The 12571-nt window shown below is 39.8% G+C and overlaps 1 protein-coding gene and 1 long non-coding RNA gene across 5 annotated transcripts in view; one reads left to right on the forward strand and one right to left on the reverse strand.

Annotated features, from left to right (window-relative positions):
- Window positions 1–12571, reverse strand: part of LOC140739410 (uncharacterized) — a 972090-nt gene that overhangs the window by 698930 nt on the left and 260589 nt on the right. The window lies entirely within an intron of this gene.
- afap1l1a (actin filament associated protein 1-like 1a) overlaps window positions 1–12571 on the forward strand; it is a 192331-nt gene that overhangs the window by 151369 nt on the left and 28391 nt on the right. For all 4 annotated transcript variants that reach the window (XM_073067686.1, XM_073067685.1, XM_073067687.1 and 1 more), the window contains exons 12-14: window positions 6425–6636; window positions 9616–9761; window positions 12053–12134. In XM_073067686.1, coding sequence (XP_072923787.1) covers window positions 6425–6636; window positions 9616–9761; window positions 12053–12134 — 440 coding nt within the window. The remainder of the gene's footprint in view (window positions 1–6424; window positions 6637–9615; window positions 9762–12052; window positions 12135–12571) is intronic.

Consider the following 12571-nt stretch of genomic DNA (forward strand, 5'->3'; position numbering starts at 1 on the left):
TAGAAGTGAGGTTAGCTTAAGGGGTACTTGCTGGTTGGTGGGCTAAAAGGCCTGATTCTATTCCTAGCAAGTAGTCCATTTCTACAAAAACATTCAGCAGAGAAAGGTAGTTACTTTTTTTTTTAATTTTTATTGAGTTTTCAAATGATTACAGAAGAAAAGAAAAAAAATTATCAACCCTTCCCCCCCTTAACCCCTCCCCCCTAACATATCCCTATAGAAAGAAAAAAAAAGAAGAAAAAAAGAAAGAAAGAAAGAGTGCCTGGATATCGGAAGATCCCCACATGCTCCATGGAGTTCATAATAGCTTTAGTATATATATTTATTTATTTCCCCAAATAACCAGTAATTTTATCTTCGGAGCATCTATATATTTAGTCCTATCTTTTGTAAATAAGGGCGCCAAATTTTCAGAAATGTTTCATATTTGTCTCTTAAACTATAAGTAATTTTTTCAAGTGGAATACAGCTAAAGATTTCGTTCTTCCAACGATCTATACTTAAGTATGAATCCAATTTCCAAGTAACTGCAATAGCTTTTTTGGCTACTGCCAATGCAATTTTTATGAATTCTTTCTGATATTTATTCAATTTGGGTTTCGGTTTTATCCCTTCAATATTGCCTAGTAAAAATAATATTGGGTTATGTGGAAGTTGTGTTCCAATAATTTGTTCCAGTAAAACTCTTAAATTTGTCCAGAAAGGTTGAATTTTAAAACAAGACCAAGTAGAATGTAAAAAAAGTACCAATTTCTTGATTACATTGGAAGCATTGATCAGATAAATTTGGGTTTAATTTATTTATTTTTTGTGGTGTTATATATAATTGATGTAAAAAATTATATTGCACTAATCTTAACCGGACATTTGTTGTATTTGTCATACTGTCAAGACAGTCTTGACCAACTTGTTTCTTCAATTTTAATATTTTCAATATTGAAAATAATGCCTTGTGACAATGTTCCACGCTGTTGTATGACTTCCATTATCTCATCTAGGATTTGTAATAATGTTTTTTGCAGCTATTGTTTGTAATGTTATATTTTACTACTTATAGTTTTATAAACAACAACTTGTTGGGTTGTTGGGTAGGATATTATTTTGGGTATTTAGTCCAGTTCATGGCTAATACTAAACTAAATGGAATTATGTACTTAATGGAGCTCTTCATGGGTTTCTTTACTTAAAAATTTTGTTTTTTTGGGACTCTTTAAGCATTGTGTTTAAATCCAAAATGAACACACTAGTTGTACAAGTCACAGGGTACTGATGTTGATACAAAATGTTATGTTTTTAAAGAAGACAGTTTCTGAAGATGCATATTCCAAATACAAGGCACTTTGTGGATTTCTGCAGCTCAAAACCTGACCGTCAGCTGAGACAATCAGAGTCAACTGACTTGTCTCGGGATTAATTACACTTCTCATTCACTATGAAAATGGCAGGGAAGGGAAGTCACTTCCCAGCTAACCACCCTCTTCTCCTCCCCCCTCCCCCCACCTTTTCATTCTGGCATCTTTCCTCCTTCCTTAGAGCTGAGAAACATCTTGGGCTGAAACGCCAACCGTCTATTCGTTTCCTGAGACGCCGGCTGACCTGCTGAGTTGCTCCAGCATTCTGCAGGTGTTGCTTTGGATTTCCAGCATCTGCAGATTTCCTTGCGCTTAAGAGAAGTGCTATCTTGCAATAAATACCGAAGGCCCTTCACGTTATCCCAAACATGTACCCAAAGATGTAATTTCTTTAAAGTGATGCACTATTCTAATGAATGAAGTGTAGGAGGGAATTTACATACCGCAAACTTTCACAGCATGACGTTGACCAAGTAATGTTTCTTTTACTGTAGATCTGTTAATTGAGGTAGAATTATTGGCTACAAGACCAGGGTCGGTGTTCAAAATTCAGTGTAAATTTATTATCAAAATGTGTGTATGTTACCATATATGACCTTGAGATTCATTGTCTTGCGGGCATTTACAAGCGCAAAAGAAATGTACATAATAGAAAAGAAGTAAAGCTCTACATAATCAGACAAAGACTGACAACTGATGCGCAAGAGAAGAAAAGCTGTGCTAATAAAAAATAATAATGAGTTCTCAGTATTATTTTTTATTAGCACAGCTTTTCTTCTCTTGAACATGAGTTCTCAGTTGTAAGAAGCCCTTCTAAGTGACTCTCTAGGTCAGGGTTGCCCTCCCCTGGCTTAACGGTATTCGTCCATGGCATAAAAAAAAAGATTGGGAACTCCTGCACTAGGTCACAGAATCAGTTCAGAGAAATTATCCACGCCAGTTCAAACCTGGTGGTTTCAGGGGGACAACTGTTCCTGAATCTTGTAGTGTGGGACCTATGGCTTCTGCGCCTCTTGCCCGTTGGTAGTAGTGAGCAGAGGGCGCGGCCAGAATGCTGAGGGTCTTTAATGATGGATGTTGCTTTCTTGTGGCAGCGCTACATGTAAATGAATTTAAAGGCGGAGAGGGTTTTGTTGTGATGGACTGGGCTTTGTCCACCACTTTCTCTTGCCTTTTCCATCCCTAGACGTTGGTGTTTCCATATTTGGCTTTGATACAACCAGATAGGATACTCCTAACAGTGCATCTATTGAATTCTGTCAAAGATTTGGTGACATGCCAAATCTACGCAAACTTCTAAGAAAGTAGAAGGGCTAGCATGCCTTTCTTGTGATTATACTTATGTGCTCATCCCAGGATAGATTCTCTGATGTGTTCATGCCAAGGAATTTAAAGCTACTGACCATCTCAACCTCCATTCCCTTAATAAGGACGGGCTCATGGACCTCTGGCTTCTTCCTCCTATAGCCAATGGGGTTAGCTCCCCAGCCTGCCTCAGTTTAATCAAAACTGTACAGACACAGTTCTGACCTGGAGTTTCAAACTAATTTTTGCCCTCATGTCACTGGAGGGGGTATTGAACCCAGAACCTTGCAATTCAGTGGTACATGTGCTACTAAACAATTCAGAGTTGAGGCCCTGGAGATAGTTGTTTTGGGGGAAGGTAAGGGGGCTTGCAGATCATGCAGGAAAAAGAGCTTCCAGTCACTGCTGAGTGTTCCTGTACAGATGAACTAGTCACTTGCAATGGAGTCACACAGAATAGAAGCAGGCCTTTCACCCATCATGGTATACACAATGATGACTATCATGGCAGGTGGAATTGTCAGATTTAGGAAAGCTTTGAAAAGGCAAGGCTGGGTTCGGAAGAATGTGCAGTGTTCTAATCAAAACATATGTATATTCATTGCAGATTGATTAACCAATCAATTAATTCATTAACTATTTGCTATCGATGACCTGTTTTGATCTCATTTCTACTTTAGCCATCTTGCATGCATATAATTTATTGTGACCTAAAATCGAGTAAAATTTTATATTTTAGTACTTGATACCAAGTATGTTTTTGAATTAACCAAATCCTACTTGGTATCAAAAACTAAAATAGTAATTTTCACTATGCAATGACGTGCTGTGTGAACTTAGCTAAGAAGATGCCATAGATAATAAGCTTATGTAGGGTATTCTCCCCACAGAAAAGATTTGATGGGAACTCTTCACAACATTGGAATAACTAACAGAAGATGGGGTGAGAAACGAGAAGACACGATTGTGGGGAGCACTGGGGCACGGGTAGTGGAGCTAGTACCTCTCAGTGCCAGAGCTCTGGGCTCATTCCTGACTTCAGCTGATGTGTGTGTGGAGTTTACACAGTCTCCCTGGATTTCTCTCAGGTGCTCCACTTTCCTCCCAAAGTGTGCGGCTTGGTAGGTTAATTGTGTGGGGTTTGGGAGGAGTTGAGGAGAATGTGGGAGACATTCTATAAAGTGAGGTTAATACAGGATTAGTATAAGTAACAGCTTGATAATCGGGAAGGAGATAGCAGACCAAAGGTCCTGATCCCCCGCTGTATCTGTCTATAACTCTTAACTCTCAAGAATAGGAGTTTAGAGAAATAATACTTAGAGAGTATTAGAGAGAAACTTAGAGAGTACTTAGAGAGAAACATAAATTATCTGCATTATGCAGAAATACCAACCTGTGATCAAGAAATATTTGCAGATTTGCATTAATTTCCTACCACTCCCAAAAGGAACACTTTATTTTCTGGCAATGGAGGTAATTCCACTGATACACTTGCTGTTAAATCCAACACCACCCATCAGGGAAAGAATCACACCCCAGTTGCATATCAACACACACTCAATCACAGGCCAGTACAGTTCCAATTCTAAATTCCAGCAAAGGTTAGAATGTGTGTCTGCCTGCCACATGTCTGGTCTGTTTCATGTATCTCCATCAGCCAGACACTTATCAAGGACATCTGCACCATCTGGTTAGATTGTGTGTTTCTCCTTTGCTTTTACAATGAATATAAAAATTAAATGGGTGTGTGAGTAATTAAAACAGATAACTTTATAGTCATGTTGTATAGAGAGGTTTATTGAGTGGCAGGAGTAATTTAACACAGAAGGAGTGCAGGTAACTGGACTTTGGGGGTTCATAAGTTAAACTGTCACAAGTGTTATGAAACCCACAAACAAATAACCCTTTATAAACTTTAGCGATGTGTAGACTTGCCTTTCAACTGAGTTACAGTGGTAGGTTTGGTACAGGGGAGCAGAATTAATTGTTATCAGATGTAATAGCACCTCAGATACTGCCAAAATAAACATTGGTGTGGATTTTTAAAATTTATTTATTTCCTTTTCTAGCCACCACACACGTTTTGTTCTCTTTTAGTTTACCATGAGGTCAGTTCCATTGGGTATGACCTCCCCGTGAGTATTTCCCTTAGGTTGCCATACCAAATGTGATCTTATACATTTATTTATTATCTAATGATTCACTTTGGGGCTTTTTCTCTCACACCCACACGCCCATGCATCTTTAAATTCTGGCCAGGGCTTTGGATAGATGAGAGACATCCATTCTGTAGGAACTTGATAAGCCCCACCCCATCCCAACAGAAACTGGCTACAGACACTATAATCAGAAACAATTTTATCAAATATGAAATGAAAGCCTATGAATTTCAACTTTTCAAAAAACTTCTTGTTCCCTTTTTATTTATAAATTACAAATGCTATATATTTTGCTCAGGTATTAGAGTCTTTGCACCCATTTCTCATGGAGTTCCAGTCATCTGGAAATTGTTTGGGTTTGTCAAAATTCACCTTATTACTGGTGTCACTTTAGTCATTTTTTGATGCATGGTTTTATCATTAAGATGTGTGGTACACCTTCTTAAATAGCTGACAGAAATTGGATCAAAAGGTCACCAACAAAACCTTTTTTTTTACTGGCAGTAAAACTAGGAAAGCTTCACACTGTAATTTACCATATGTGAATGAAGGATTTTTGCTAAGGCACTGGTTTTATAAGCATTGATTTCCTAAAGCTGCCCTGTTGGGAATATCCATCGGAATTGTCCATCTGAGAGAGCAAGCAGGGCCTTGTTTTAATACATTACTCAAAAGCAGCAGCCCCAGTAATGTAGAATTATGGCAATTCCATACAGAACTGTGAGCATGGTTTAGAAATTATGTTTCCAGAGTGTAACGTGAACATATGACCTTCTGACTGAGAGGCCAGCAACTTGTGTTGTGGCTCCACAGAGTGATGCAAACTAGGCTTTGACTGCAGTTATCCAAATTCAGCTACATACATCCCGCAGGTTAGGACACACCTGTGCAAAGAAAAACAGTGTTGACTTTTCAGGTTGAAGATCTGATGAGAAGGTCTTTGACCCAAAATGATAACTGTTTCTCTTCCCCTGGATGCGGCCTGACCTGCTGATTAGATCCAGCGTTTTCTGTTTTTATTATGGATTTCAAGCATCAACGGGTTTTTTTGTGGTTTTCATCTCTACCACTATGGGAAGTGTGGGATGGGCATTTTCTCTCAAAGAAGAATACATGAAGGAATATCATTTGTTCATGATGGCTATAAGGCAACAACAGTGTGTGTTTCTCAGCAGATTCTCATGCCCGTTGGCAAGGACTTGGTGAATACAGGACCTGTTTACAGTATATATTTCGCCAGGAATCTATTAATTAATAATAACATAGGAAAAAAACTGTCAGATTATTTTGTTCATTTTTGTTGTTAAAAAGAGAGAACATTGAAATGTTCTGAGAATAAGTTGGTAGATTCGTGGTTCATAAGTGTGTTTTGGTGAATCTCAGATCTTGAAATGTTGCTGATACTGAGAACAGTGGCCAGTGAGATTACGTTTATGAAATTTAATGTGCAGCTGGGTTGCGTACAGCCCAAGTCAATAAGCTTGATCTTCTGACGTGAATGTTTTCCCCCTCTCTCTCCATAATCTGACCATTGTGCTCAAACTATTATTATATGGAAAATGTTTACAACGATCCAGTTTATGCCATTTGCTCTTAACCCTTTTCTAGGTTACCTCAATGTAATGGTTAATAACTATTGGAGAGAGCGTTGGTGTCGGCTGAAAGCTAACACGCTCTACTTCCACAAGGACAGGACAGAACTACGGACGCATGTAAATTCTATTGTGCTGCAGGATTGTGAAGTGGTTCCCGGATTTGGGCCAAAGCATCCCTTTGCTTTCCGGATCCTTCGAAACGGACAGGACGTTTGTGTTCTAGAGGTGCAGTTTATTATGAATTGCAATTCGTTATTTAATTCTGAAGCAGCCATTTGCTAGTTACGTTTTTAACAAATAAGCTTTAAAAATACGATTAGCTAAAGTGAACATTCTACCTCTCATGTTTATTATCATCTATTTCAGCTCTTCTGAATTTAGGAGAATTGCTCTGTGATAGGCTCAGTGAGTTAATACAATATTCCTATTAAGTGAACATAGCATTCAGAGGAACTGCATGGACCAGGAAGATTTTAGATTTGATTAGAAGTCAAAGGAGATTTTGAATACTGGAGTATAGAACAGAAACAGAATGCTGGAAGAACTCAACAGGTCACATTGCATCTGTACAGGAAGTAGGAAGAAGTCAAGATTCCAGTTGAGACCCTGCATCAGGACTGATAGGAAGAGAAGAGATTGCCTGTGTATACCAGTACCCTGGGCTCGCATTAGAGACTGGCAGGTGATAAGTGAAACCAGATGTGGAGGTTTGATGGGCAGATGGAATCAAGAGGTGGGAGGGGAAGAGAGGAATGAATCAAAGGGAGATGAAAACTGGGTAGACGGGTGATGGCGTCTGGTCGAATGGATTACCTGAAATTGGATAGTTCTATATTCATAGCATTGAGTTATAAGCAACCCAGTTGGGAAAAAGAGATGTTTTTGTTTGGATGCTTAGTAGACACGCAGAAGGCTGAGGACAGACAGGTGAGTGTGGGATGGGGAAGGAGAAAATGACATGCCATTGGAAGCTTCGGATGGCTGTAGAGACAGGGTGCAAGTGCTCAGTAAATTGCTGCTGTTTGACTCTTTTCCTCGGAGGGGAGGAGGGTCAGAGCAGATAAGTGGAGGGCTCCACGAAGACAGAGGGGAAGCCACACTTGCAGAAAAGGTAGGACATGTTCATGAGAACAGATGCAGCAGAGAAAAAGAAATTTGTATGTGATCCTTACAGAAGTCAGGGTGGGAGGAGGTATATTTGAAGTACTTGTGGGATTCAGTTGGTTTATTTAAGACATCAGCAACAAACCTGTCTCCTGAAATGGACACACAGAAATTCAGAAAAGGAAGAGAAATGTCAGAGATTGTGCAGGTGATTTTGAAAATGGGTGGCAAAAGTGATAAAATGGAAGGTTTCTGCAGGAGGCAGCGCTGATTCAGTTGTTGATTTAGAAGAGAAAGCTGGGGTACAGGCAAGTACTTCAGTAGGTTTGCAAGAGAGCTATTCCACGTGACCGTCAAAACATCAAGTCTGGCTGGGGCCCGGGTTGGCCCTTTGATGTGTAGGAAGTGGGAGGAATCAAAACTGAAGTCACCGAGGGCAAAGACAAGCTCTGTCATGTGGATAAGAGTATTCATGGAGAGGAACTGATGAGGTCTTTGTTCAGGAATGAACAAATTCAGATTTGATTACATGTTTTTACATTAGCTGAATTCAACCAGAATTTTGCAAGTAATGCTACAGTTGATTTTAACATTTCCTAATTACAATGGATGTCCTGATCCTAATTGCTACCTTTGCTATAAGTGTAAAGAGGAGGTGACGAATGACTCAGGCTGTTTAGAATTAAAACAACATGACACATCACTGCACAAAAATCAGGCCATTTGGCCCAGCAGATCTGCCTTCTGAGCGAGGGCTTCACAGGTTTCCATCTTAAACAATCCCTATGATCTTCATCTCCGAATTGCTTTTGCTCGACTCTTTTCCTCAGGGGAGGTGGAGGGTCAGAGCCAACAAGTAGAAATGGGGGAAATATATGTGAGGGCTCCACTACGGCAGAAGGGAAGCCACATGTCCAGAAGAAGTAGGGCATTTTATCTGAAATGTAAACACTCACTCCTTCCCCCCGATCCCCAATCATCCAGCCCACTCCAACACTTGGGCCTCGGGTATTATGAATATTACCACTGTTTGTCCAGGACAATCATTGCCACATCTCACAACAATTCCTTTGTGTGATCTTAAAGGTGTCAATCAAGTTCATAACCTTTTCTACTTGAACCTCTTCATAACTTTGAAGATCTCTAAGGTCAACTTTCAATACTTGCTCTCTTTTCCAAAGTACCGAACAAACAATAGGAAAATGAGAAAATGCAGACTTAATAGAGGACCAATGTACAAGAAAGAGCCTGTTATTGGACAGTAAGGGCTCATTTGTGCTTGAATATCTTCTGATGTTTACTGTCAGTGTTCACTCATAAACAATAACATTACAGGTAAAATATCTCTTTTTTTAAAAAGTTAACACTCTTCCAAAAACAAAAAAAACATAAAATTGTCAAAATAAAACAAAATAATATTATTTTTAATGTTGATGATTATATGATCCAAATGTGATTTTCAAGTGTATTTTCAAGAATAATCTGTAGTAAAATATAAAATTAAGTTTTAGGTTTTAAATAATATTTAAATCCTTAATATTTTGTGATTTAAAATAATTTCACATTATGATGCACCATCAATAACTCTTGGAGATGGGAGGTGAACGATAGGCTTTTATTAGCTGCAAGAGACCACGATTAGCGGCAAGAGACCACCACACAACATCCTGGAGACTGAGGGAGGAGCAGTGCCTCCAATCGCCTTTATACAGGGGTCTGTGGGAGGAGCCACAGGAGCAGTCAGCAGGGGTCTGTGGGAGGAGCCACAGGAGCAGTCAGCAGGGGTCTGTGGGAGGAGCCACAGGAGCAGTCAGCAGGGAGCGTGTCCAGACGGGTATATTTAGTTCACCACACATTATGAGTTCAATCAGTGTCGGAGAGGAGTTTGTAAAAATAATGTGCTTCTATCAATAAAGGAGCACAATGGGACAAAATAATTTCTAGTGGGAAGTTAAAGTTAAAATCAATATGAAATAATGTACCTCAGGCAATGGTATTTCAGTTGATAACTATGAATGAAGTTTCCAAATGATACTGTAGGATTCATTTTGCCATATGAATTTATGGAGTGTTGTTTTTCATTTTTTATGTCGTACGCAGACTAGCTCTTCTGAAGAGATGGGTAGGTGGCTGGGACTCTTGCTTGCTGAGACAGGCTCCACCACAAAACCAGAAGCTCTGCATTATGACTATGTGGATGTGGAAACAATAGCCAACATTGTGGATGCAGTCAGACATTCCTTCTGGTGAGAACTCTATCCATAATGTACAAAATGAAAACAGAAAACTGTTCTTTTGTTGTTGTTGGCAGTTTTATGTTATATTAGAAGGACAAATCGCGCTTTACTCCATCTAAAAATGGAAGCCAGTATTAAAATAGAAAAGCTCTGAAGGAATTTAGCCAACTTTATGAGCTGCTTTTATTGAATTATTTTTAATTCAGCAATACAGCATGGAGTAGGCCCTTCCAGCCCTTGAAGCCATGCCGCCCCTGCAAACCACCAACAAACCAGATTAACCCTGAGCAACACGCACAAAATGCTGAAGGAACTCAGTAGGCCAGGGAGCATCTATGGAAAAGAGTAAACAGTCGATGTAAACAGTCTGTCCTGATGAAAGGTTTTGGCCCCAAAACATCGACTGTTTACTCTTTTCCATGGATACTGCTTGGCCTGCTGAGTTCCTCCAGCACTTTATGTGTGTTGCTTGGTTTTCCAGCATCTGCAGATTTTCTCAGATTTCAGATAAACCCTAACCTAATCACGGGACAATTTACAATGACCATTTAACCTATCTTCAGAACGGCTCCGGATTTAACCCCAAACTCTGGAACACCCCAAGCTGTAATAGTATTGCACTAACGGCTATGCTGGGGTAGTGCCATTTAATACCTCTCCTTCCCAACAGCCTCCTGAAGGTTCTGCATGTATATCATGTCAGTCGGGCTGTTTCACGTTGCTCTTTCAATAAGAGGTACAGCAATCAACAGAGCAACCTTTATTGAAGGCAGCAAAGTTCGAAGTAAACTTATTATCAAAGTACATATATGTCACAATATCCTACCCTTGCAGGCATTCACAGTAAATGGAAAGAAACACATTAGAAAAACTAAACACAAACACAAACAGCAAATGTGCAAAAGACAACAAATTGTGCAATTACAAATAGAAAAACAAAATAATAATAGTATATAAATAATATTGAGAACAGGAGTCCCTGGAAGTGAATCCACAGGTTGTGGAATCGGTTCAGATTTGGGGTGAGTGAAGTTGTCCAGTCTGGCTGAGAAGCCTGATGGTTGAGGCTGTTCCTGAATCTGGAGGTGTGAGTCCCGAGGCTCCTGTACCTCCTTCCTGATAGCAGCAGCAAGAAGAGAAGATGGCTTGGATGGTGGGGGTCCTTGACGATGGATGCTGCGTTCCCATGACAGTGTTCCTTGTAGAAGTGCTCGGTGGTGGGGAGGGCTTTACCTGTGATGGACTGCACCATCTGCACAACCTTTTCTGTTCAAGGGTAATGGTGTTCCCATGCCAGGCCATGATGCAACCAGTCAGTATATTCTCCGCTCTCATCTATAGAAATTTGTCAAAGTTTTAGATGACATGCCAAATCTTTGCAAACTTAGAAAGTAGAGGCACTGCCATGCATCATTCATAATGGCATTTATAATGGATCCAGGACAGATCCTTTGAGTTAGTAACCCCGAGGAATTTAAAATGACTAACCCTCTCCACCTCTGACCCCCTGATGAGGACTGGCTCATGGACCTCTGGTCTCCTCCTCCAGTTCCCAATAATTAACTGTTTGGTTTTGGTGGCATTGAATGAGAGGCGATTGTTTTGGCACCATTCAGCCAGATTTTTAATCTCCCTCCAGTACGCTGATCAGTCACCACCTTTAGTTCAGCCAACAGCAGTGGGGTCATCAGCAAACTTAAAAATGGTATTAGAGCTGTACTAAGACCCACAGTCATAAGTATAAAGCAAGTCTCAGCTCACACCAGTAGTATGTACAAGAGTGTATCAAAATCATATCAGATAGAGGTACTGCATGGAACACACTCTTCCAGCCCAACGTGCTGCATGGCCCTGCAACCCACCTATTTAAGTCTACCCTAATCACAGGACAATTGACCAGTTTATCTACTGACCGGTACATCTTTGGACTATGGAGGAAACCAGAGCACCCGGAGGAAACCTACACAGTCAGAGGAAGAGCATAAAAACTTGTTACAGATGGTGCCAGAATTGAATTCCAAACTCTGACTCCCCCAGCTGTAATAACATCGTGCTATGCTACTGTGGTGTACTCAGTTCATAAAGGCCCACATATATGGACTATAATTTGTGGATTTGGACTGTGACTGCGAATAAAGAAATTGCCACTTGTAAACTAAAACAATTCGAGGTAGCAATTAGAAGCAAAAAGAACTTTCTTCCTTAGCCTCTAGGTAACAAAGTATACTGGCATGCTTTTGTTTCTCAGAGTGGAATATGATCATGTTTATTAAATGGATCTGTTTTACTTCATTACACAGGTGGGCTACTTCCTCAAATAACTCAGCACTTTATCTGTGTGATTCCAGAACATACGATGATGTTCCATATGAAAAAGTACAGGTGAGCTGTTTAGTGGTAAGCAGTACTCCAGAGATACACTCAAATAGAAATCAAACATATGATGCAGAGGATTATCTTCAGCAGATATGTTTAAAATTACCAATATTCTGAATTTTGTGTTTGGAGCTAACTGTGTACAACATGGTAGTAGGATAAATCAGATTCCAGTTTCTGAAGTACAGGTGCAGTATATATGTGCATAGTTAATGCACAGGTCCAGAAAATGCAACAAGGGACCTCCCGCACCTCCACAAGATGCAAAGTTGCTGCCTATAGCCCACATTGATCTGAATCTAACAAGACAATGCTGAGGCAAACTGGTTTTGTACTAAAAATATGGCTAAAAATGTTGGATTCCATACGTTCAAAAATGTGAGTTTTAAATGATGTGAAAAATAATCAATGTTTTCAGCTCTTAAAGTTTCTTTTTATGTGCT

Source organism: Hemitrygon akajei, chromosome 15 (genome assembly GCF_048418815.1).
Source record: "Hemitrygon akajei chromosome 15, sHemAka1.3, whole genome shotgun sequence".
Classification (NCBI taxonomy): Eukaryota; Metazoa; Chordata; class Chondrichthyes; order Myliobatiformes; family Dasyatidae; genus Hemitrygon; species Hemitrygon akajei.